The 24,837-nt window shown below is 41.5% G+C and overlaps 2 protein-coding genes across 5 annotated transcripts in view; both read left to right on the top strand.

Annotated features, from left to right (window-relative positions):
- Positions 1–5,980: 5,980 nt before the first annotated feature.
- On the top strand, positions 5,981–12,608 carry Ip3k1 (inositol-trisphosphate 3-kinase-like protein). 3 transcript variants are annotated; one of them, XM_070305836.1, is made up of 5 exons: positions 5,981–6,853; positions 10,361–10,675; positions 10,778–10,986; positions 11,096–11,567; positions 11,700–12,606. In XM_070305836.1, exons 1-5 carry the CDS (start codon positions 6,737–6,739, stop codon positions 11,901–11,903), a joined length of 1,317 nt encoding a protein of 438 aa, XP_070161937.1. In that variant the 5' UTR covers positions 5,981–6,736; the 3' UTR covers positions 11,904–12,606. The 3 variants fall into 3 exon arrangements, with proteins under 3 accessions (XP_070161937.1, XP_070161939.1, XP_070161938.1); XM_070305838.1 differs by having other exon boundaries at positions 6,154–6,307; positions 11,700–12,608; XM_070305837.1 differs by having other exon boundaries at positions 6,724–6,853; positions 10,345–10,675; positions 11,700–12,607.
- Positions 12,609–13,002: 394 nt separating this feature from the next.
- Centrocortin (cerebellar degeneration-related protein 2) overlaps positions 13,003–24,837 on the top strand; it is a 30,072-nt gene continuing 18,237 nt past the window's right edge. Inside the window, exon 1 of one of the 2 annotated variants that reach the window (XM_070305835.1) lies at positions 13,003–13,650. In XM_070305835.1, coding sequence (XP_070161936.1) covers positions 13,578–13,650 — 73 coding nt within the window. In that variant the 5' untranslated portion in view covers positions 13,003–13,577. Of the gene's footprint in view, positions 13,651–20,264; positions 20,831–24,837 lie in introns of those variants that run through there. The other variant, XM_070305834.1, reaches the window with a different exon arrangement.

Genomic DNA, 24,837 nt, shown 5'->3' on the forward strand with positions numbered 1-24,837 from the left:
AAGCAGTGGTATCAACGCAGAGTACTCCTCGTCGAACATGAGCGATGGGAAGGATATCCTCGTCGAAGAAGAAACGTGAGAAGGTGCATTATGGTAGTACCGACTACCGTTTCTCTTTACGCGTATATACAATCTCGTTCGCGGTCCTCTTCCTCCTCGGATATTTTTCGAGGAGAGACAGAGAAAGCATGTTTCGCTCTCGGCGTAGTTTCACCGAAGCGGGTGTCGCCGGTTCTCAAGGTTCGTCTCCCTCGATGCGCGACGCCGGCTCGACCCCATCGCTAACCGGAGCCGTATAAATATATGTATGTACGAGCGGAGGTGGTATGGATTTAATGGAATGGTGCGGCGCGACCGGTCGTGCCGTTGTCGTCGTCGTCGTCGTTCATCGCGCGTATATATATTGTGTTCCAGCGGCCGTGCTCACGTGACACTCGGATAGATTTGCGTCAATGGTGACCTCCGCGCGGCACCGCTCCGCGGCCACGCATACCACGCTGCCTGCCGTTCCGTAGCCGTTGCACGCGTACACGCGTGGCGTGGGACCGGTCGACGAGCGAGAGAGCGGCGTGCGAACGAGCAATAGAAAGAAAGAGAAGTCTTTTTTTCTTTTTATTTTCTTCGGGATTGATTTTTTTTTTTTTTAATTTTATAGCCAGAACTGTACATTTCTTTAGGTAGATATAATATTTGTCGGTATAAAAATTAATTATAGAGAGGGAAAGAGAAAGACTTCGTATTTCTTTTTTTCTTCTAATTTTTCCTCTTTTTCCGATTAAATTTTTTTTTATAACCAGGAATTGTGTACATTTCTCTCTCTCTCTCTCTCTATAATATTTGCTGGCGTAAACATTAGTTAGTTGGTTATTTACTTTCGGCGATACAGAGTTTACGTAGTCGTACGTCGACCTGAAGGCAGACGGTCGTTGAAAAAATTTCCACGTTTAGTAACGTCAATTTGCACGGCACAAGTAGCGATTCTCGTTAGCGGCTTCGCGTCTCCTCTCTTCGTCTTTTCAACGCTGACGAGCGTAAATTTCGAAACGCGAAGAGCAAGCAGGCAGAGTACTCGATTATATTAACGGATCCCAAGCGGCTTTATTCGCCATGCACTTTGGCGAATCGCGAACATCCGTAGAAGAAGGAAGGCGAAAGGAACAATGGTATTGTTGAAGAAAATCAGGAAAAACTGCTAACCGTCGACGTCAATGCATGATGTAATTGTCGCAACGAAAACGCGCCTGGAATGCTTTTATTTCGCAGCATACGCGGTATCGAAACTCGCATATCTATCAAAGGCGATAGAATCGTCACTGATACCGATTATCGATTATTTCCGCGTGTGCGTGTATCTATAAATAATATCATAAATAATCCATCACGCGTTCCGTCCATCACGTCTGATATTTTCGCAATCGAATAACAACATTAATATTTTTTTTTTTTTTTTTTTTTTACGATCTCGAAGAATCGCCAAATTAATTGTGCGGCGGCACGTGAAATGGACGAAAAAAAAAAAACTCGCAACAACGGACTCGGTATAGCGGGATCCCGGAACCTGTTTCGCGATATACCGATTTTATTTTTAAACATCATTGATGCAACCACGTCGGGGCTTCATTAAATTGCTAATGATCGCGCGCGCGCGTTAATACGTAGATAAGAATAATGGTAGACGCGCTCGGAATCCACGTGTTACATCGATCGGCTCGATCGCGAGGAATGTATTTACGTATATGTAAGAATATTACATATATATATGTAACGTGAAAAAAATCACGCATTTCAGAGACGCGAGAGAAAGAGTCTCATCGCGGAGAACGGAAATACGGATGCTCTCGGGAGCGGAAATGTTTTATCGCGCAGTTTTCCGCGTTGTCGTATTCGGATTAGATAAAACTGGAGGAATGCGAGAAGCAGGAAGGAAGATAAATTCGTCACGGACACGCGAGCACACAAATTAGAGATATATAACAATGATGGGAAACGGAAAGAGAATCGCAACGTACTTCACGGTTGGCCGCTCCCAACGCGACAAAAACAACAATTAATAAATTACAAATTTCCTTCTCGCTTCGCAAATATATTCACGCAAATATATACAATACTTTGACGTAGAGAAGAAAATGTTGAAGATATCAAGTTCTAGCGATTTATATATTGTACAAGCTATTCGTTAAATCGGCGATATATCGTAATTATTAATATGGTTGATTGATAATAAAGTCGAACATGAATAAGTGTTCCGATCGATTTAATTAACTTTTTTCATTTCCAAATATTTTTTCTTTCTTTTTTTTTTTTTTTTAATCACGCGTATTCGCGCGATATTATTCTCTTTCGATCTAAGATATTTCTAATCCCTCAAGAATTTTATCTTAATTACCAATGTCGGCCTCATGTTTTCGCGATATTTAATGGAGTTTATTTCGAATTCGTTTGACGTCATTCGAGATTGGAGAGAGAGAGAGAGAGAGAGAGAGATAGAAATCGGCGATACTATTCGAAGAAACAAATGTAAGGTATATCCCGGCGAGATCGATTCCGTAATAGGAAATCCGCAAAATCTTTCCCTTTTATTTTTAATATCGCAAAAAATAACAGTCTCACGGGTCAATCGAATATAGGAGATGAATCGATGAATATTTTCGCGACATCATGGTACATCGCACATAGTTGTTATCGTTGTCGGTCCCGCGCGGTGCACACGTGGGCGTGTACTTGTCCAAGGACTTGAGGAGCGAAATCGCGCTCGATTAACGCTAAGAGGCAGCAATCTCGTTAAAGATGCTTTATTGCATTATATCTTGGACCGAAACGTCGGTTTTAGATCTCGAAGACGGGAAACGCTTATCCTTTGGCATGCTTTCAACGCTCGTCAATCTCGCGTTTTGCCTTTCGCATTATCAAGTAACGTTAAGAAATACGAATGACAAATACGTATCTCATCGTACAGACTTCTATACCTATATAAGATTCGAGAAATATCTCGAAGAATATGACTCGTCACTTATTGCAAACCATACGCGGTTTCCTTAATTAAGCAAGGATGTGTAATCGCATGACTTTCGCGAATAAATTACAATAGAAACTAATGTCTTTCGCTATTAGAAGATTAATGTAAGTGGTATAGATGTTTCTGCAACGAGAAAAGAAAAGTTGTTAATTTGACTAAATTCGCTCAACTAACTACCATTTTTTAAATTGAAATATTTAAATATTTAAGTCAAATATACATCATGTTACATTAATATGTCATATTTGACTTAGATGCTTAAATATTTCGATAAAAAAAATGATAATTAATTGAACGGATTTAACCAAGTTAACAAATTTGTTTTTCTTGTATATTATGCCTATTTATTATTAATCGTATCGCGATGATCAATGATTTTTTTCTTCGAATCCTAGCGGGGCTTATATTATTTAGTAATATGCAAATTTTTCATATTATCGGATGACGCCAGTAGCCTCGTAAATGTCGATGTTGGAGCTATCGCTATCACGCGTCGATACGTAACGATGAGCATACGCTGTAAAAAAACTGACCGAAACTTCAGACAAACTGTCTGCAGCTTTTTTGCAGACACCGTTCGAATTTTCAAGCGGGATGCTGCCTAAATTTTCAGGCGCGCCTCAATTTTCAGACACACTTTTCTGAACTTTTAGAAAAACGACTCTGATAATTAAAACAGATTGCCTGAAATTTCTTTCGGACGCTCATTATCAGATCTGAAAATTCAAATAAAAATGTGTCCAAGTGTTTAAAAAATTTCTTACGGTGTGTATATAAACGAGTCGACAAGCGAGTGCGAATTTTCGGATATTCGTATTTGTTTATTCTTTCCTTTTTCTTGCGTTTTGTCAAACATTCCCGTTGTATTTTCATCCATTGTACGCGAATCTTCTTCGATCGCTTGATGCGTTGAAACGTGAACCAAAAACGTTGGCAAAAATACCATTCGCAATACAGTTCACATCTTTCGAATTTTAACGGCAAGCGTTCGCGTTCGTTCCCTCAATGTATACATCTTTTGACAGATCGCGCGACCTTAATAAGTGCGACTCGCGCGTCATATCAAGATATCTTTAACGCGCACGATTATCCGATATATGTCTGTATATTTCGATTTACGAGTTTCTCGCAAGGAAGGAATACGCAAAGAATTGCACGTCAACCGGAGACTTACCTCGTGTTCTCGCGGTCGATCACTCGCCAACGACAAAAGGGAATGAGAATTAGATCCTTATCAGACTTACGCATTGAAGATCGAAATTTGACGAATTAGGACAAAGAAATTTCAATCAATCTCTTTATTCTCCTTCTAATTAATTAAATTGCAAGCTTTAATCTTCAATTTTTAACAATGTAGTCTGATACGGAATTTTAGGCCAACTCTCAGCGGATGCATCGCTGGTGAAATTCGCGAAACTATCGCCGTGACGTTAGTCGGCGCGAACCGTGATTCCGATTTCTCAAAATTTACGAAGCGAAGCGTAAAAAAAAAAGAAAAGAAAAAGATAGTCGGACGTCGACTTTCTCCGTGATAAACACGATCCGACTTACGTCAAACGAGTATCGAAAGCGTACCAGATGACCGGGAATCATGCGAGATAACGGCATCGGCTGGTATGTTATACCAGGGCCGTTAAAAAAGCACCTCGGCAGTAAAGTAACAAACAATTAATATCGATGAATTCGCTAAGATTTCCCGTAACAAAAAAAAAAAGAAAGAAAGAAAAAAAATTGACCCCTCGAATTCACGTTCCGTTTCACGTCATCATCGTGACACGCGCGCCTCTTGGCGTTTCCGGGAAGCGCGGGTGTTTTTTTTTTTTTTTTTTTTTTTTTTTAATGGGATTTATCCTGATTCATCGCGGATGTTGTACGTGCGTACGTACGCGTTTTGTAGTCGGGAGTGAATCAACGATACGCGAAAATTCTCCGATAAGAATTCCAAAAAGCTCAGCTTATTATTGGTTTAAATGAGAATGAGCTTACGTCAAGTTTGAAAAATGTTGACGGATCCGGCAGAGGCCCACAGCATTCTTCGCGGAAAAAAAAAAACACACCTAATCTCGTAACTCAAGCATATATAAAGACGCGAATAGATTTTCGCGAAACAAACAGAACAGAATTGTGGACGGGGTTCGATAATTCGCGATCGAATTTTTATCGATATGATTTTTGGGAAAACTTGCCGAGGGAGGCTAATCTTTTGCGAATGCGCGATTCAAATTTGCAAATATCACGTAAAATCTTCGATAAAACAGATTGACATAAAGTAATATAATTACAATTACATATCTCCAAACAATAGAGCTTTTCTGTTCTTCCCTTTCTTACATATTTTTCTATTTTTTTTTCACATTTTCCGCTTAAACATGTCTATCTATACGACAAAAATATTTTGTCCGTATACATATGTGTGTATATGTATAGAATATGTGGGAAGGATATATGAAAATTGAAGAAAAAGATTTGAGAGTTCGCTGAATTCTGACAAGACAAAGAATATAAGTTCGACACTGTATATATATATATCGATATTCTTAATGAAATATAGAACTGCTCGAATAGAAAATACAAATATCGATATCCAGCTAAAAAGTATTGTATACGAATATATCAATTAAAAATAATTTATATTTCGGACAGTATTCTTAAAAAATCCATTAAAAAAAAACTTGATAAAAAATTGTATTTTCAAATAAGCTTCTTTTCAGATTATAATCGAAAAATTTTTCTTGCGATAAAAATTATAGACATGAGAGAATAATTTCTTAATATTTGTATTTAATAACTACAATATTAATATAGCTATATGATATATTGTATGTATATATTACACGTGTGTATAGTGTAATTAGAAAATATTTTAATTGATATCTTAAAAAAAAATTTTTTTAAATATTTCTCCGTATTCGATGCAATAAAAAAATCGAATATTTGATAAAGATAAGTCGATAAGCATCTCTGGGGCTCTTGCTTTTTTCATACGACCGACACACGATCCCTCGCGAGAGCGCGAAAAAGGGGGTCTGATTTATTTCTCGCAGCCTCCCCCTAACCGCAAATTACTGCCAGCAACTTACGTCGAAACGTACTCGACGTATTGGCGGTCGGAGAGGGAGAACGCACCGATAAAACTACGTTCGCGCTCTCTCGTCGCTCAGTAGTGCTACTCACGGTGGTACGGTGTGTGTATGCCGATACGCATCGCGCAGTGACGTCAAACGAAATCAACGCGCTCCTCCTGTCGTCTCGTCGCTCGTCGCAGAAGCAGCGAGAGAGGGAGTGAGAAGAGTGAGTAAGAGTTTATAATATAAAGAACGGCCAACGAGAGACGCGCGCGCGCAGGGCAAGTGGTGAGGGAGAAGGATAGAGGATTATACGTGACAGCGCGGAGAGAGAGAGAGAGAGAGAGAGAGAGAGAATGCTACGGGAGCAAGAAGGAGAGGCCGAGCGGCCAATCGGTGCCTCGGACCTCGGACGCCTACGGGCGTAGGCGTAGGGCGTAGGTGTAGGTTTCGCATTCGTCATCGGGGTCGACGGTGAGCTTGACGGCGCGCTCGATGGAGGTTATGTCCGTTCACGATTTACAACGTTTAGAAGAGAGCGCTGGAAAAGTATAATAATCAGCGCGTAAGATCGAGCGAGGGCCTCCTTTCCCGCGCCCGCGCGTGTATCGTGACAAGTGTGCCACCCAGCGTCTTCCATTAAACGGAATAAATAATGTCAAGCAGCGTGTGCCACGCGCCCTTACCAGCCCGAATGGAAGCGTTCACCACGAGGCTCTGCCTGCGTGCGGTCGACCAGTATGAGCGGCTTCTTCAGACGCACTTCAACAAGGTACGCTCGCCCAGTCCCTCCTCATGAGGGGCGACTAACCAATTTCGCCCCCCCCCCCGCGTACGATCCTCCCCCGCTATGGGGGTGCGAGACGATCCGAGTCACCCATCGTGTAATTCGGCGCATAAACTGCCATTAAATAGCAATGGAATGTGAAATATGAAAATTGCACAGCTGTGTGTGTGTGTGTGTGTGTGTGTGTATATGTATATGTATACTGTGGCTTAATATAAATCGCGACGGTAAAATCTCAAATCGTTAAACAAGATATATACTGTCGGAAAATACCTTCGGCCCATCGGTATATGTATGCCTGTCAATCGAACGCGCGTATACATGTATACATACGAGATTCAAATATGCCGATCCAACGCCGATTCGAATCTTTCGACCACCCGGTTTCCAACGGAGGATCATTGACCTGTTGTATCCACTCCGCTTACCGCTGCTACCGCGTCCACGGTTGCATCTCGCGCTCGACAAACGAACATATATCGTACAAGGTGTTTTAAAAACACAGATACATGATAATTATCCGCGGGCATAATCGGAGCGATTTGATTAATTCCGTCGAAACAGTCGGTCTCGAATTCGTAACGTGAAACGTCCGTAAAAGCTACGCGTTTATCGGTTACCAGTTTGTCGAGTTTTACACCGTCGAAGAACTGGCGAATAATAACACGAGATATATTTATTTGTCTTTTCGATGGAAGTAATTTATTATCATAAATATTTGTGCATGGACGAAAAGTAATTTTTTTTTTTCCCCCTTTGCCATGCAAAGGAGACACACTTTGTACATATTTGTGTGTGCGTATCTGTATGTGTGTGTGTGTGTGTGTGTGTGTATATACAGACTGGCGCAACAGGAGGTCGTTCGAACACAGTGACGTACACCTTTCGACTTTCCTCGGTTATGTAGCCGAAGATCCTCTCCACGCGCGAAACCATCTATAGCAGGAAATTCTCGTCTTATTTTATAATATCGAGATAGAGAGAGTGAGAGAGAGAGAGAGAAGCGGATGCAATTAATCGTCGATAGATCTTGATAGAGATACGCGTAAAAAATGACGATATGTTTTTTTCTATTATATGTGACGCACGCGATCGATTATGCAGTGTTAAAAATATGTTAGAGCGCCTTAATAAATGCAGGGGTAATGCAAAGGTTTCTTATTTATCATGACGCAGCTTGAGTAAAAAAAAAAGGCCAAAAAAAAAAGAAAACAGCCACCGACCAATCATTCCCGATAATTCTGATCAAATTCACTCGTAGACTCTTTCGTGGATCGAATCGATGTGGATGGATGGATCGATCAGATCAAGAGAATCGATAGGATATGTCCGATCATTCGCTCGGTTTGAAAGGGTCCGCGATCCTTTTGGGCAAACGATGCTCTAAAATCATTAAAAAAAAAAAAAAAAAATTGAAGCTTTTTTTTTGCTAATATTACCCTGTCTGAAAATTTTCAAGCATGCTCTGAGAAACGGCTCTGATGATTAAGACAGATTGTCAGATCTGGGCTTCCCCCGATCTGAAAATTCAGACAGAGAAATGTGTCTGAACTTTTAGAAAAATTTTCACAGTGTACGGTGTCGCGATACGCGACTGCGAGAGATCGCTCGGGGCTCACGGTGACACAGTTTTCGGAGCGCGGATACACTTGTTACGGCCGAGCGGAACGCCACGAATTATACGCGTTTCGCATCGTGAAATTGTCGCGATAATTCGACGTAGACAATGTAAGGCCGATAATCCCATCAACAAGATCCCATCTTGTTGGATGTTACGGGAATTTATATGACGGTCGCGAAAGGAGCGAGACGGAAGGCGTCTCTCGGGAGACAATATATATATATGTGTGTGTGTGTGTGTGTGTGTGTGTGTGTGTGTGTGTGTGTGTGTAATACGGTGTTTATGCGTTAAAGCCGCAATTACGGTGATTCGCGACACGATGAATGGCCGAATAGGAACGAGCGCGTATCCGTCACGGTTAAACGGGCGAAACCGCTCGCGGTTAACACTCATTAACACTTAATGTTTTTCCTCGTCAAACGCATATGTATATTTAAAACGAGACTAGTCTCGTTTTACGCACACGAGCGTCTGCTTCGATCAATCTTTTTTTCTTCTTCCGCGATCTTTACCGTGTACTGTTCGTTCGTCAATCTTCGCGCTTCTGCCGAACGAAAATTTTCATACTAGACGTATAGAGACAATTTAATGACTCATCATTAAGCAATCATCGAGCAATTTTCAGTAATTCACGATAATTTATGATAATCCTCCGTTCGCGTGGATGCGATCAAAGCATTACGCAATTTCAATTGTTGCAGAAATCGAATAGTGAATACTTTTAGAACGCAAGTAACGTTCTAATGTAACGCTTTTCCTTCGATCCTCTCTTCGCGAAAAAAATTCGTGGCCGATAGAGAGAGAAAAAAAAAAATTTTTTTTTTAATTGACGGCGAGAGAGTGTATTCCCTCCGTGTTCTTTTTTTTCTCTGGAATTTTAAACGACGTGCGTCAAAGGCGCGATAAAAATAGAAATCGCGCGCTGACCGACAGAGAGAGAGAGAGAGAGAGAGGTGTAATTAATTAAAAATAATTTACATAGAGAAATGTTGAATTCGCAGGTTTGTATTAATTAGCAAGTGAAATGGGTGGATGCGGGTCTACGCATCATTTACATCATCCCGCATCTCGTTATTAAGAGCCTCGACATTTCGATCGGTCCCTGGGGCAAGATCGAGTCTTATACCGGATCGGCCGCGATTACCGGAATCGGGCCCCGCGGCAACCGGTGCAACTCGAATAAAAGTCACTGACGTCAATGGACGTAGCGCGAGAGAGACTCGATCCGCGAAATATTTACGAAACGATCTCGCGCTCTTCGAGGCTTTTCCTGCGATCTCTCCGCGAGGCACACACGAATATCAACTTGCGTTCGATACATGTCTCTCTCTCTCTCTCTCTCTCTCTCTCTCTCTGTTTTTCTGTTCTCGTTGCATAATGAGAGATAAATCTGTGCGGATTGTCGACGACCGTCCGGTACGATCGACGATACGTTCGGTTAATTTCTACCGTCTTGTAAATCGGTGTTTACGTTCGCGCGTGGGAGACGCGAGCCGATGAGCGAGGCCGAAATCACGAGGCCGAATTACGGCGCGGACCTTGTCGCGGAGAATTAAAATGAACGGCGTATCGCGAAATCGAGCGAGATTCGCATCGAAAAGCGGCGATAACAACTTAACGCGAATAATGATAAACAACCTTCGGACGATTTCTCCATGGAAAAAGCGGACGACTCGGGGTAACTCGGGAATCGGTCTTGAAATTATGATCGTACTCGCGATGTAATATTATTTATCGTCTCGGATATTGTTTCATCGCATTGTATCAATTCCCCGGTTCCGGACGACTGAAATTTCGAAGCGGCGCGCCCCGTAACGCGATGCATTGTGTCCCGGTTGGATTAAATTCTTAGTAGACCTCTCTGGTTGCAGCCCTCAAGCAAGGAGCAAACCCGATTGAGCAATCATGATTCGACGGACAGCAAGGACCACCGTCGACACAAGGATGGATCCAGCAGCAGTAGTAGCAGCAGCAACAGCACCTACAGTGCTTTCCGTCAGTGGCGACGAAGCTCGATGGGCTCCAACAACAGCCGCTCCAACAGCGCTGGCTCCAGATCGTCCCACTCCCTGGCCAAAGCGCCCAATGACACGGCCACCGTCCGGAAGATGGAACAATTCCCCCTGGTCCTGTCCGATGCGACGATGCCGGACGATGCCGATCTCTCCCTGAAATTTCTCGCCCTGGTACGTGTATTATATGCCGGATATTCGATGAGTTCGGTTGTCGTTATTCGCATTCGTTCTCCATAAAAAATTGGCTCAAAATGATTTTTTGCGATATTGCAGAATGCTCTGGATCTAACGGCGCCGGCGAGCGATGTACTACTGAAGAACCGATTAAAGTCCTGGTTTCAATTGTCGGGCCATCCGGATGGTTTCGCGCCCGCCGGTCCTGGCACTGTCTGGAAAAGAAAGACAGGCGGCGCCGAAAATACAGAGCGCATCGTTTATGAGACTCTAAGCAAGGAGAAAGCGTTGCGGGATTGCATACCGAGGTATGTCTGAAAGACTCATTCTTGTCTTTTATTAAAGTGACGTAAGTAATAAAGAGCGTAGACTACACATACCGCGGGAAATTCAATGTGTCATCATCAATCCTCGCAGATATTATCGGGAGGTCGAGTACAAGGGCGATACGTTCATCGAGCTGCAGAATTTGCTGTTCGGTTTCAATGATCCCCACGTAATGGACATCAAGATGGGCACGCGGACCTTCCTCGAGTCCGAGGTGTCCAAGACCACCGCCAGATCGGATCTCTATGAGAAGATGGTAGCTGTCGATCCGAACGCGCCGACCCAATTGGAGCACGAGCAGCGCGCCGTAACCAAGTTACGGTACATGCAATTCCGCGAGCAGCAGAGCTCGACCTGCAGCCATGGTTTTCGCATCGAGGCGATGAAATTGCCGGGTGCGCCACCGATCACTGATCTCAAGAAGGTCAAGTCGCACTCGGAGGTACTCGACACCATAAGGCAGTTCCTTGGTAGGCGCGAGGACACCCGTCAGAAGATCCTTGCACGTCTCAAAAATTTGCGAACCAAGATCGAAGAGTCCGAGTATTTTAAAACCCACGAGGTATTATATATATATATATATATATTTTTTTTTTTTTTTTTTTAAGTTTTGTATATCGATTATCATTTCGTACATCTATTCGTCTCAGATGCTCTATTGTAAAAATGTATAATGTTATTTTTTATCATACAGGTAATCGGCAGTAGTATCTTCATGATCTACGATAGCGAAAAGGTGGGCGTTTGGCTAATAGATTTCGCGAAAACACGCGAGGTACCGGATGGACGAAAGCTTACGCATAGACGTCCTTGGGAGGAAGGCAACCACGAAGAAGGTTTTCTATTTGGATTGGATAATTTAGTTTCGGCCATAGAAGAAATTTCCTTTTCTCCATAAATACTAAATAAATTGCACGGCAGAATTCAGAGATACTTTTCTGTACTGTAAAACAAATTTTTTTTTGTGTACATATAATAAGCAAAAAAAGTATTTGTATTTCATCATTTCTTTCTGTCTAAATAATCTTCAATTCGATAATATATCGATGACATCATAATCGAAAAGAAGAGTATGTTGAATAAGTAAGACATTTTGACAGTCAAAAAGTGGTATAGCAATACTTGTTTCACTCATCTTCTGGTTCTGTCGCAAGTTTCTGACATGTTTATTATTTATGTCATCGATATGTATATATATATATTGATATTTTAACACGAAAGACTGTTTTCTATTGCATTTTGCGCGCATTTTTGTAAGATACATATCTTGAAACGAAATCCGCAACGCATTACTCTGTGTACAAACGTGTAATGTACAAAAGTAGCTTTTAAGATAGCGATAAGTAACTCTAACGCGTGTAAACTAGGCGAAACTTATTTATGAGGAGTGCTTATATATACGTTATACGGATAATAATAATAATAATACGTTCTTATTTTTTTTAAAGAGTACTCGTATCCGCGATTGCTTCGTGTGTTTGAACTGTTTGTAGTAAGGAATAAATCTTCATATACATTTATGTAAATTAGTTTTTCTATTTTAGATACATTAACAATTGTCTTTATAAAGATGTCATAAATTCGATAGTTGTCATAATTAAAGTGTCGTACAATTAAAGCGTCTTTAATTTTTTTTTATATGTACAATCTGCGGCTACGATTTATTCGCGTAATATATAACATTTTTCATTTATATTATTTTTTTATAATTTAAAGGAGAAAAATAGAAATTAGTCATAATAGAGTAATAATAATACGATGGAAATGATAAATCAGATGGGTGCTTATCAATTATCGATTATTATCGCTAATGAAATAAAATTTACTTCAAGATCGATAATTGAATCGAGAACGAGACATATAAAAAAAAAGTTTTACCTTTATCGCGCATCACAAAATAAAAACAGCAAGTACGCCTAACAAGTTACGTCAGTAAGCTCTCTCGAAGTATATGTACGTACAAGTATACGCACATAAACACACACGCATACAGACTCTGTAACCGCTCTTTTAAAAATAAACAGCGCGAAAATCGCACGGCTCTCCATAGCGGTAACAGCGACCAGCGACATGGACGAGTAGAGGTGGAACGAATCTGTGTGTGTGTACGTGTGCGTGCGGAACGCACGGGGACTGGGTTTGTCGCGGCGATTACTTTGACGCCTGTGTGTGCTCCAGCTCTTAGGCTTAGGCTCGCGTTCTTACGTGTCGCGTCGCGATTGTAAACCGAGAGAGGACCGATGTCTTTCTATCGCGCGCATTCCGCGTACGAAAATAATTTTCCGCGCGATTACATCGATATATCCGAGTAGATACGAGTCGTCCTCTCGATTTCCGATCAAATCCTTATGCGATCGCGTATAAAATCGCTGGCGATTCTCCAACGCGGTTGATTCTACGCGCGCGCATTTTAGTAAGGATCTCCGACCGTAATAAGGATCTCGCCGAAGACAGAGTGGAGAACGCGCGCCGATTGTCAATCCCTCGCGATCGGAGATAATATCGAGGAGAACGTGGCACGTGGCCGCGTCGGGAGACGCAAGGACGACGACACCTTCCAAGATCGTCGACCATGGCGACTTTCCAGGACCTGGAGGACGACTGGTCCACGCTCTGCCATGACACTGACAGTTGGACGCAAAGCGGTGAGTCCTCTGCAAGTCATCATGTGTATGAAATATAAACGGTGTTTCATCAAAATCGATGAGCCGGTTGGTTTATAAAATAATCGCGGGTCTTTCATTCCGAAGGTGAAATGTTATTATTGAGTTATGAATATCCACTCGCGCTTACGATATTCGTTACGAAAGCGACCGGAGACATCTCGTGACATTTTAGGTATATAGGCTAAGATATTTTAAAGGATCGACGAATAAATTTTGACTTTGCTTAACTCCGTTAAACGCGTTAAACGAAGAGCAAGAATGTTTCGAGAGAAGAGTGCGTATTTAATAAACGTATCTCTTTTGATGCGTGCTTCGCCTCTCGTCCCGGTATGTTTAGAATCACGAGAGTTGTATAATAGTCTCCATCGTAAACAGAGAAAAATAGAAGCGGGTTTACAGGAATTTATTAGACGGATCCGACCGTTAATGCCCGCGGGAGATCCCTCGACTCGTTACTTTCTTCCCGATTAAGGGAACATGCTCGTTTGAAAAAATGAGTACTAGATTTTTCGCAGAGCGATGACTTGATAGAAACTTTTGATTTTTTTTTACAATATTAATACAATATTATTAACTACTTAACTAAACATTTTCAGCTTAAAAAGAAATTTTTTTTTTAAAGTTGTGCGAATATTTGCAGAACTCCTCCAAACTTTAGATGGCCGCACGGTGTGCATGAAAACATTCGTACATCATATCCGATATTAAAAATACAAGCTTTTTTTTTTTTTTTTATTAAACATATTAAAATAGCTATCTGCTACCTAAGCGTTTTTCAAAATTTTTTAAAATAAGAAAATGGCGGCGTGTTGAAAAAAAAACGCAAATGCACACCGTGCGTGAAAACATAAATCTATAAATATTCGCATAATTAAAAAAAAAATTTTTTTTTAAGTTGAAAACTTTTATTTAAGCACTTAATACTAATTGTATTAATATCGTAAAAAAAAGTTTTTATCAAATCGTTGCGCTGCAAAAGAATCTAGAAAATGTACTTATTTTTCGAAGATTCAATCGAGTATGCCCTCTTAATAACAGAAGGATTCGTTGGGTTGTTCACCGCTGTAAACGCAGCGGTGCGATACGACAGGTCAAGCTAGACAGGGATTTCCATTATTTTTCCTTTCGCGCGAAGGGAAGGAAAAAAATCCCCGCGAGTCTGTGCGATTATAAAACGATCGCGAGAGCTATGCATCCAATATCAAAGTTTGGTTTATTACACGCGCTTGCGTGTAATAAAGCCAACGTAACGCCATTACACGCGTGCGCCGTTGGACACGTCGCGAAAATTACATATGCCGGTTACGCGCGATTACGTAAAGCCGCCTGTTATTAAAGCCCCGAGATCTTCCCGCATCGACAATTCTCATTTTCGCTCGCGTACATTATCGTACGTGAAAGTGGAATTTCTACAGAGTACTTGGTTTTGCGGTCATCTTTCTCGTGTTTTCATTTTTTTTTTTTTCATTTCCTGAAAGATATCTTTACTCCGTTCAAAAAAATATATCTATTTCTTATTTAAGATTATAAAATATTACGAGAAAAGAGAATATCTTTCTAATATACGCGAAATATATTGTATATCGCTCTTTCGATTCGATTGCTGTCCTGAAATTCGCGCGCACTTTAAACAACTCATTCGTTCACGAGTTTTCGCATATTACGACGTATCGAGTCGCGTAATTGACAGATGGAATGACAGCTTGATCGGCATTCGCTAACGAGAGCTTCGCCTCGTTTCCTCGGATTCATCGTTGTCGATACGTTTTCCTACTTTCTCATCGACTATGATGGTTCGACCTTTCGCGAATCGCCTCGGATCGGTTAGAATTAGAATCCACGGGTTCGCGTGATTTCACGGTGATGCCGTCTTTGGATTTGGATCCCGTCCGCGTCGATAAATATCAAGGCGGATCATTTATTTGAATTAAACGACGCGATTGTATACCGTAAAAATTCAAACGGCGATCAAATGTGAAATCAACACTCGATTTTTAGAACAAAAAGATTGAAATTCCTCGCCATTAATCGCCACACCTTCGACTAGGCTTCTTCTCTCTTTGTTCGCGCACGGATGATCGAATCTAGAGGATGCTCCGGATGAAGCATCGATACAGACGACTTCTCGCGCTAGGATAAAGAAATAACTTGTGAGCGTAACGGCGCGACAAACAACGTTACGGTATCGGTTCGCAACGGGTCGTTAGACCAGCCTCGCAATGTCGATTAGTCTCGCATACCGAACGATAAGAGATGCACGAGAAGAAGAGTATCGCGACGCACGCGCTCACGATTGCGATAACGGGAGATACCGATTTTCTCCGGGCAAATTGGAAACTTTCCAGAGCGCGATTCTCTTGCCGGAGATTCATTTTGCCGGAAAAAAATCCCTGCCCGGTGATCTTGTCAGTCGCGAGAGGCCGTCGAGAGGCAAGAGAGAAAGAGAGACAAGATATTATCTGCATATCTCGCGTAAAGGCTCGCATGGCTCCGTGATATGGACGAACAGATCGGATGCTGGCGGTGGCGGTGGCGGTATGAAATCGCGATGATCGTTTTCTAACCGCAGAAACGGAAGGCCGACTTTTCCGCCGATTCTCGCCGCGTGCACCACGCGAATGAATTAAGATTAATTTACTTACCGCGATATCGCCAACGAGATGGAAGTATGGGCAATCGATTACGCTATAAAAAAATTGTATTCTCATCTTAAGAATATTTCACTTATTTTTATATTATTATTGTCACTTATCTTTTTTTATATTATCTTTCTAATAATTATTTCCTAAAATAAGCGCCAAAAGGATTCTCTTAACTTAAGAGAGAAATCCTCTAAAGAGTATCAAATATTTGTTAAGATATCTATTAAAAGGGCTTATATAAAATATACATTTGGAAGATACAATTTTTTCATACCCTCTTATCCGGAATTGACGATCTCTTCGTCTCTCGTTGCATCGTCGAGACGTTCGAATTCTTCCGTTCGATCGAGTTTCTAATATCCACGGGGAAGCGTATAATTACCGAGACAAATAAAAGGGCTTCTCGTAAGTGGAATTCCCTTTCGTTCCTATCCTGATTGTCTAATCCCGGAGCGCATGAGGAATCTACGGATCTATCCGCGTTCGCGGATATTAGTCCCCTCCGGAATAGTAATTTCTACTAATAACAGGAAGAGAGCGCGCGTTCTTCGTCGTATCTTCGCCAAGAGTAGTCACGATTCCGAAAGAGAAGAGAATCTCGGGCGAGAAACGTCGGAAAAATCGCGAAAGTAGAGTACGCCCGATTCGAAGGAAACATCCATCTTTGTGCCCGATTATAATATATGTCATCGATACGACGTTCATTACTTTTGGAGATCGAAAAATTCTCTTTCATTATATATATCGCAAAATGATATACGCCCCTGCGAAAACGTGTAATCACTTTATGGAGGAACCGGCGAGCGAGTAAATATCAGTTACGGTTCAGCTTCCCGCCCAGCTTGCAGAAAATGAAGCTACGGGAATACGCTCGGGAGATACTCTTATCGACGACGATTGCGTGGAGACCTGTCCCGTTCCGTTCGATCGGGAGAGGAAAACGCGTCCCGTGATATCGCGATGAAATTAGGCTGGAAGATAATGATTTCGACTCTCTGGAGCCGATGAACGGCGACGGATGGGTGCCAATTATGGATCACCCTATCGGAGGAGAAGATCGACCATAATAAGGAGAATTCGCCTTTCTCCTCGTCGCGAGAAATGTCAAAATGTCTTTTCCCGATGGAAAATATCGCGCGAATTTTTCAACGACGAGCGTATATAAAAACGTACGCTACGAGTATACCTCTTTGATACATCGGTGATAGGATAGGTGATTTGGAGGAGATTGAAAACGGGTTTTCGTAGATGGACGATCAATTACCGTTTCCCGTCGAGTCGTTTGGCGTTAAAGGATCGCGACGGGTTCTATTTTTTCTTTTTCTTCTTTTCAACCCCCCCCCCCTCCCCATGTTTGTTCGCGCGAACGCGCGATGACAATCGCCAATTATTTATAGACCGCGCAATTAATCATCGGATAGCCCGCGCGTGTTATCGCGCGGGTTATCTCGCCAAGCAGGGAAGTACAAACCGCGCGTACCGTTAACGCGCAAAATTATACCTGTCGCGACGATATATATTATGTTTCTTATATAGAAGTTGGAAAGTGGATTTTTATTTTCGCGCGCGCGGAAATCACGCGAGAAAATCCAGTTTCGTCTACTTAGCTGTCGGCGCGCGCAAACTCTCGGGGAAAAAAAAAAAAAAAAAAAATGCCGAAGATAGATGAATGTTTTGACAAATGTCTCTTTGGAAAATCGATCGGCTCTCTCCGATCCCCGTATATATGACGGAGAGAAAAGGAAAAGGAGAGATTCCCTCCTCCCCCCGCTCCATGTTCCTCCGGAATTAGGCGCGAACGAAACATCCGCTGGTGTATAACGAGACGATTTAATCCCGTTTAGCGTAACGGGACAAATGAATTATTCCCTCGAGTATTATACTCGGTCGGAAACGGATACGCTCGCGTATGCACGCGCGCATGAATGCACGCGCAAAGTGCGAGACGATGTCGGCGCGTAATGAATCGGATGAATCGATGAACACGGCTGGCCAGAGGATACGTCGTGACAGAAACTCTGCCGATTCCGTCTCATTGCCGAGCATTGGAATTTGGTGTCATTGTTAGAAATGTTTCTCTTCCCCCTCCCCTTCCCTTTTATTTATACAGGGTGACCCATTTTAACTTAGGCAGCCAAATAACTCGAAAAATAAGCACACTACGAAAAAATGTTTAGAATCAAAATTTTGTCATTTCGAGGGGGACGTACAATGACGTTAAAATGAGCCCCCCCACCCCTTCCCCTGGGCGGTGAGGGGGGGCTCATTTTAACGTCATTGTACGTCCCCCTCGAAATGACAAAATTTTGATTCTAAACATTTTTTCGTAGTGTGCTTATTTTTCGAGTTATTTGGCTGCCTAAGTTAAAATGGGTCACCCTGTATATGTGCGCGTATACATATACAATATATATATTTGTATATAGAAATAACTAATAAGATTTTTAACGAACAAAACATTAAGAAAGGAAAAAAAAAATTTCAATAATAGCAATATAAATTTAAATTAAATTTAAATTAAATTTAAATTAAATGTAAATAAAATTAAAAAAAAAAGAAAAAAAAAGCGGAGATGAGCACTCGAGAGCTGCAACGAATATAACTGAAAATTATTTAAATCATATCGCCTCTGGTATAATATGCCGAAAAAGTGTATCATTAATTCATAAAAATTGCTTTCGAGAAAGGAAATGAGAAACATGAAAATCTTAGTATCCGTTTTTTATATTAACAAAAAAATATATGTATAAAGAGAAATATTATATTTAAAAAAATATCGAAAATCAAATATTTTTAAATGAAAAGGAACACGTTTTTTAACATTTTTTTTCTATCAAAAAAAAAAAAAAAAAGAAAACGATTTTTTCACATCTCTACTCTCTCAATGTGCTCTGGGTTCTGGTTATTTTACATTATAGTAGATATTACGGAAAATACAGGTGGAATAGAACGATGAGATGTGAATCAACTTAAATCATACACGAGACGCGCGTATCGTGCGAAATATCGTGAACAATGATAAAACGAGCTTTCTCCGAATTTGGACTTACGTAAGTTTGAGAATTACATTACGCGTGTTAATTATGCCATGACGAAGCGACGTATAATAACAAGTCGATGTAACGTCCATTCCTATACATTTTTATAATACTTCGCTCACTTTATCATCATTCCGATAGCGTTTTTGAGCGAAGCGAGATTTGTTCGTTTTGGGAGCAATATTAAATCGAATTTGTCATCAAATTTGCTTCGTTTTCAGATCGTGAAAAACGATATAAATGAATAGACGGTTCTTTATCGCATCAAACGCCGCAATTTTCTCCACGTGGTTCTTATCGTCAGAAGAAAACCCGTATACATACGTATCAATAAATAGCCTACTTCCTCGGACTTTGCACGGTCATTCGAGAAATCTTCCCCAGGCGAATCTATTTACATAGACATGTCGACGCGAAGCTAATCGCTCCCACAAGTTATCAGTTGGTATTTTCGAATGAAGTAAATTCGATTGCTCTGAGAATGAATTATGACGTTATAATTATGTCTTGGATTATTACATCAATCAATGAAATGCTTGGTATAAACGTTTGATTAATTAATAAGAGCAAAGAAGAATCTTGTGCTTTAAAGCCAAAGTAGCGTCGAATGGGATATATTTTATAGTATTTATATATTATTAATGTATTATTTTTATATTAATCAGATTCTCAAAATCCATTTATGTTGATGACAAATTGGGTTTAATCGGTCAGAGCTATGAAACCTGCTTCACTCGAAAACTCTAAATGTCTTGCGTCGGGGGTCCAATGTCGGGGACCTGCTTCTTCACCTTACACGTCGATGACGCGATAGCGCAGACGCTGCGGTGGCGGTGGCGGCGGCGGCGGCTGTTATTGATCGCTCCTCGTCGTCGCGTGTCATGCGCCGTCGCGGGACGCTCGCCTGGACGCGGGGCAGTGCCGAGTCAGCGGTGTCCGTCAGTCAGCCCGAGTGACAACGCCGGAGACGATCGCGTGCGAATTGTGCGCTTTCCCAGGACGCCATCGTCGCGCGCGAAAGCGGCTCCGAGGAAAGATCGACGCGGAATAAATCCTGGCGAATCCTCGCGCGGTCCCGCCTGGTCCGCGAGAGCAACGGGAAACAATCCTGGGAAGCGAGAGACGGAGAAACGCGCACGCAGGTGGCTCGTCGGGGATTAGTAAGCTTTGCCTGCCGTCACCGTCGGGAGAAAGTGACGTTCCGGAGTCGCGGGCCCATGGCCGGCGGCTTTTCGCGAGCTCACCGAGGCCCGTGAGGCTTCCCACGCCGTGATTGGCTCGTCCAAGCGGACGTCCGCCAATAGCGTCCGCGAGCGCACGGGCCAGGCGGCCCCTCGTCGCTTAGCATCGCGGACCCCGTCCTCGTCGTTGCCGCTCGGCTCGGTCCAGAATCCGACGAGAGAATGAGCCTCCTGTCCTCCTCCATCGGCGGCGTTCGCTTCCACGCGGACGAGGACGCCGACCACAATATGCTCCAGGGTAAATCTCACTGATTTGCGCGCATATACATGTATATCGGACTCGCGGAGGGGATCGATATCGCCGATATTGATAAAAATTTCTATCTGCGCTGAGAGAAAGAGAAACAGAAACATATATAGAATGGTAGACGTCGATTGTTCGCGAGTCCGATGTTGATGTCAAGGCCGCGGCTGCCACTCGCGACCGACGCGCAGGTGCAACGGGCGTTAAAATTACGAGAGTCGTTTTCGAGGTCGTTCTCGAGACGCCCGGCGGGACGGATCGATTCAGGAGGCTGCGACGAGGAGACGTCGGAGAAAATTTAATTAATTTTTCAAAACACGAGGAGCGCACGCGTTAAAGGAACAACGCGTATAATTGACGCGAGCGCTCAAAGTCCGCGATGGATATCGCTTTTTTATTATTATTTTTTTTTTATTTAAATGCCAATGCAAATCAGCTGCAAAGTGTACAAACAGACGGCGTTCGTGACAAAGTGCCTTCCACGCGCGCGCGAAGAGGAGGGGAGAGGGGATTTGGGATAAGAATTCATATACATTTTCAGCGATTGCGCGAAATTTTGCACTGAGCGATTCCATCGTTTCTTTCGTGTTGGAAACGTGAAACATCGGCCTCGTAGTTTTACGGATATTGATCGGCAGAAGTATATTTTAGATCGCGGAGTTTGCGCAGAGAGCGGTCTCTCGCGTAGGGTTGCACGAGATACCGAGATTAGTTTTGGTCTTGTCTTGATCTAGTCTTGAATTTTTTAAATTAATTATCAAGACAATACGAAAACAAATTATCAAGATTCTTGATCTTATCGAGAAATCTTGGTTTTTAAAAAAAGTTATCTAATTGTTCCCGATCTCTAGAACGGAGATTTTAATTAATATGGGAAATAGGCGAGAAAGACAAAAAGTTTTATTTATTGTTGATAAATAAAAACATTTATAAATTTAAAAAGTTTAAAAAATTTAAACTTAAAGAGCCTGCGCATCATTATCATTACACACTTTGATGTGACATAAAAATAGCGCAAATTAATTACTTTATATTACTTAATCTATAAAGTTTAATTTCAATATTTACGTTTAAAAATATATCTATCGTTTTTTTGTTTTTCTGACAATATTTTATTTCTCATTGCTTTCGATCCAAATAAATCTTCATATACTTTATTATGATCTTTCTCCAAATGTTTTTTTTAATCCAGTAGCGTTACTATCTTTCATTTTTATTTCTTTAGTCAAATTTTCTTTTCGACATAATAAGCATACGCCGATTTTTTTCATTGTTTCTTGTTTCATACTTAAAATAAGTTTTCTATGCGCATTGTTTAACTGCACTTACTTTCGAACTTTCATTATCGCTTTCGGAAATGTTTGCATGTTTAGCGGAAGAACTTGGTTCTCGTTTTTAGACTGCGTCTGCACAATCGAGACGTGAGCATACGCGGTAAAGAACAAACGAAAATCGAAGAAATCAGATATACTTACTTACTATTTTCTGTTTTTTATCAAGCTGACAAATAATTTGGTGTTAAATAAAAATCAAGGCAAGACAAGATCTTTGATACAAAAATCCTCTCAAGACCAAGACAAGATTAAAATTTTCAAGACCGATACAATATTTTTGCGAATATTGTCTTGTCTTGGGTCTCGTGCAACCCTACTCTCGAGCAAATCCGACGCTGGCGTTGAAAAGCTCAAACGCCTAATTTTAGCATTATATAAGAGATTGACGGCTCGCAAAGGAGTACCAAGAAAAAAGATAAATAAATAAAAAAAAAATAAAATAAAAAAAATCGATCGCGCCAGTTCGAAACGAATTAATTAATTAATAATTAGATAAACCGCGCCCTCGAGCCTGATATCTCGCTCGAGGCCGTTCGGTAACGCTATTAAGCTATCAAAAATCGGTCGTTATAATAGAGCGCGTATATAATAGAGAGCGAGCAAAATAAATAAAGCGCGAGATGATTTATGCAAACGACTCGCGCCATTGCCGGTCGCGTTCTGGTTGCTCCTTCCTAAGGAGAGGAGACTGGCGTGCCTAATATCGCCGGTAAAGAAACGACGGTTGCGCATATTTACGATCCACGCTCGGGGCACTCGCGCATGCAGGCTGTCCGTCGTGCTCGACGTAAAAATGCACCGTATGTGGGCCGCGTCTATAATAATGCGCGACCGACTTGAGCGCTCGCGGTAGTGACAGACGATTAATCGATAATTGTAGCGCGCTCCGGAAAGGTGTTGCGGAATTAAGAACGAGATGCAAATTCGAAAAAAATAGATCGGCGTATCCCGAGACTAAGGCGCGGTTCACGCGCAATGCTCCGACAGCTCTGAATGATAGCTCATGAATGTTGGATGAAAAATGAAAATTTTGCGAATCTTCGTAATATAAATAATTATACGCGTTAATAATATAAATATCATTAAATATATTTTGGCTTTAAAGCGCAAGATTCTTAACCCCCGATTAATCAACCAAACGCTTATTTGACGGTCTGTAGTCACTCTCTCGATCTTATTATAGAATAAAATTAAAATTTTTTTATTTTGACAGATCGATTCTCTGTCACTAATGATACACAGAACGTGTATCTATCGTGTAAAATTAAATATATGCATACATTGTGTTATTTTTATACTTTTTTTTCTTCAGTTGTTTTAATAAATTAACACTTGAGAGTTTAATTAACATAATGAGCCGGTATGTTAAATTAACACACGAATGTGTTAAATATTTAAGAGAAAAATTTTAACCGGCATATTTTTTAGAAGAAAATTTTCCAACTACGTAGGGGTCTTCGTAATTCAAGGGTTGATCGTGTCGTAGGGCGAAACCCCTCTCGGTTGGATGGGTTGCCATGAAACACCCTTCCTGTTATTTCCCATACACATCGCGCATCGATCGCCTCAATGCCGGTGGTCTCTGACCCGACGAGAATCCGACGATAACAGTCTCGAGGGGCGAAGGGAGTATCGGGAAAGAAAAACGTGGGGAAACACTGCGTTATTGTAATGTATCTCCCCCGCTATGTTCTATATTTAGACCGGCGATTATACGGGGTTAAGTCTGAAAAGGAATACCGTTTGATTCGCTAACGTTTCGTCCCGTTGAATTTCCATACTTTATCTTATCGCGAACATTGATATAAATCGTGCGAATCTTCTTCGTACTTTGTATCGTCACACGGTGAATCTTCTTAAATGGTAATTTTGGGGTAAAAATAGCATCGCGATCGTAACGATTTCCTTCGATCGAATATTGATATATAAGTCACTTTCCACAAACAAGTCACTTTATCGTTAAATATTTGACGAAGACGTACTTATAAATGAGGCAATATCATCCAATATTTGCGTTATTATTCCGTAGTAATGGCACTCGATGTTTCGATCGAAGCGTCTCCTGTCGATATCTCAATATATAGGCCGGTTATAAGAATAATTCCGAAGAGCGAAAGAATCCCGGGACACGAGAATGGAAATCGAACTTTCTCGTCGCGCATCGTCCGCAATCAAAATATTATACACGCTTGCTTATGCGTCGCATTTGCAATCTTTTGTTGACTTTTGCACGCAAATACATGGATGATAGAACCTTTTTTTTTTTTCGCCAAAAGAGTTCTCGTATACACAATTCTAATGTAAATTACAGAGTAGCATCAAGAGATCGTCCGTCATTGAAAACAGCCGAAGCGAGAATAAAGTCAAGCTCGCTTGTCGGATAAACGATCTCTACATTTTTCCTGTTATCGATTATTATCTCTTTTATCCACGTTAATCATCTCGACGTGCTTCCTGATTCATTTCAATCCGCATTTCAACACGCAAGTCCAATTCCATTTATGCCAATATCGTCGCTTGACATTTTTCATTAAACTAGATCCCAGCCGTACCGTTCTTGCAGTGAAAGCCGTTCTGATAAGGCTGTTTTTACCCTAATAAGGGGCTGCAAAGATTGTTGAATCGTTTTTTAACGTTCGAACGTTGACGGACGTTAAAGCGGCGCAC

Source organism: Polyergus mexicanus, unplaced genomic scaffold (assembly GCF_030449975.1).
Source record: "Polyergus mexicanus isolate NDT 795.1 unplaced genomic scaffold, iyPolMexi1.0 SCAF_13, whole genome shotgun sequence".
Taxonomy (NCBI): domain Eukaryota; kingdom Metazoa; phylum Arthropoda; class Insecta; order Hymenoptera; family Formicidae; genus Polyergus; species Polyergus mexicanus.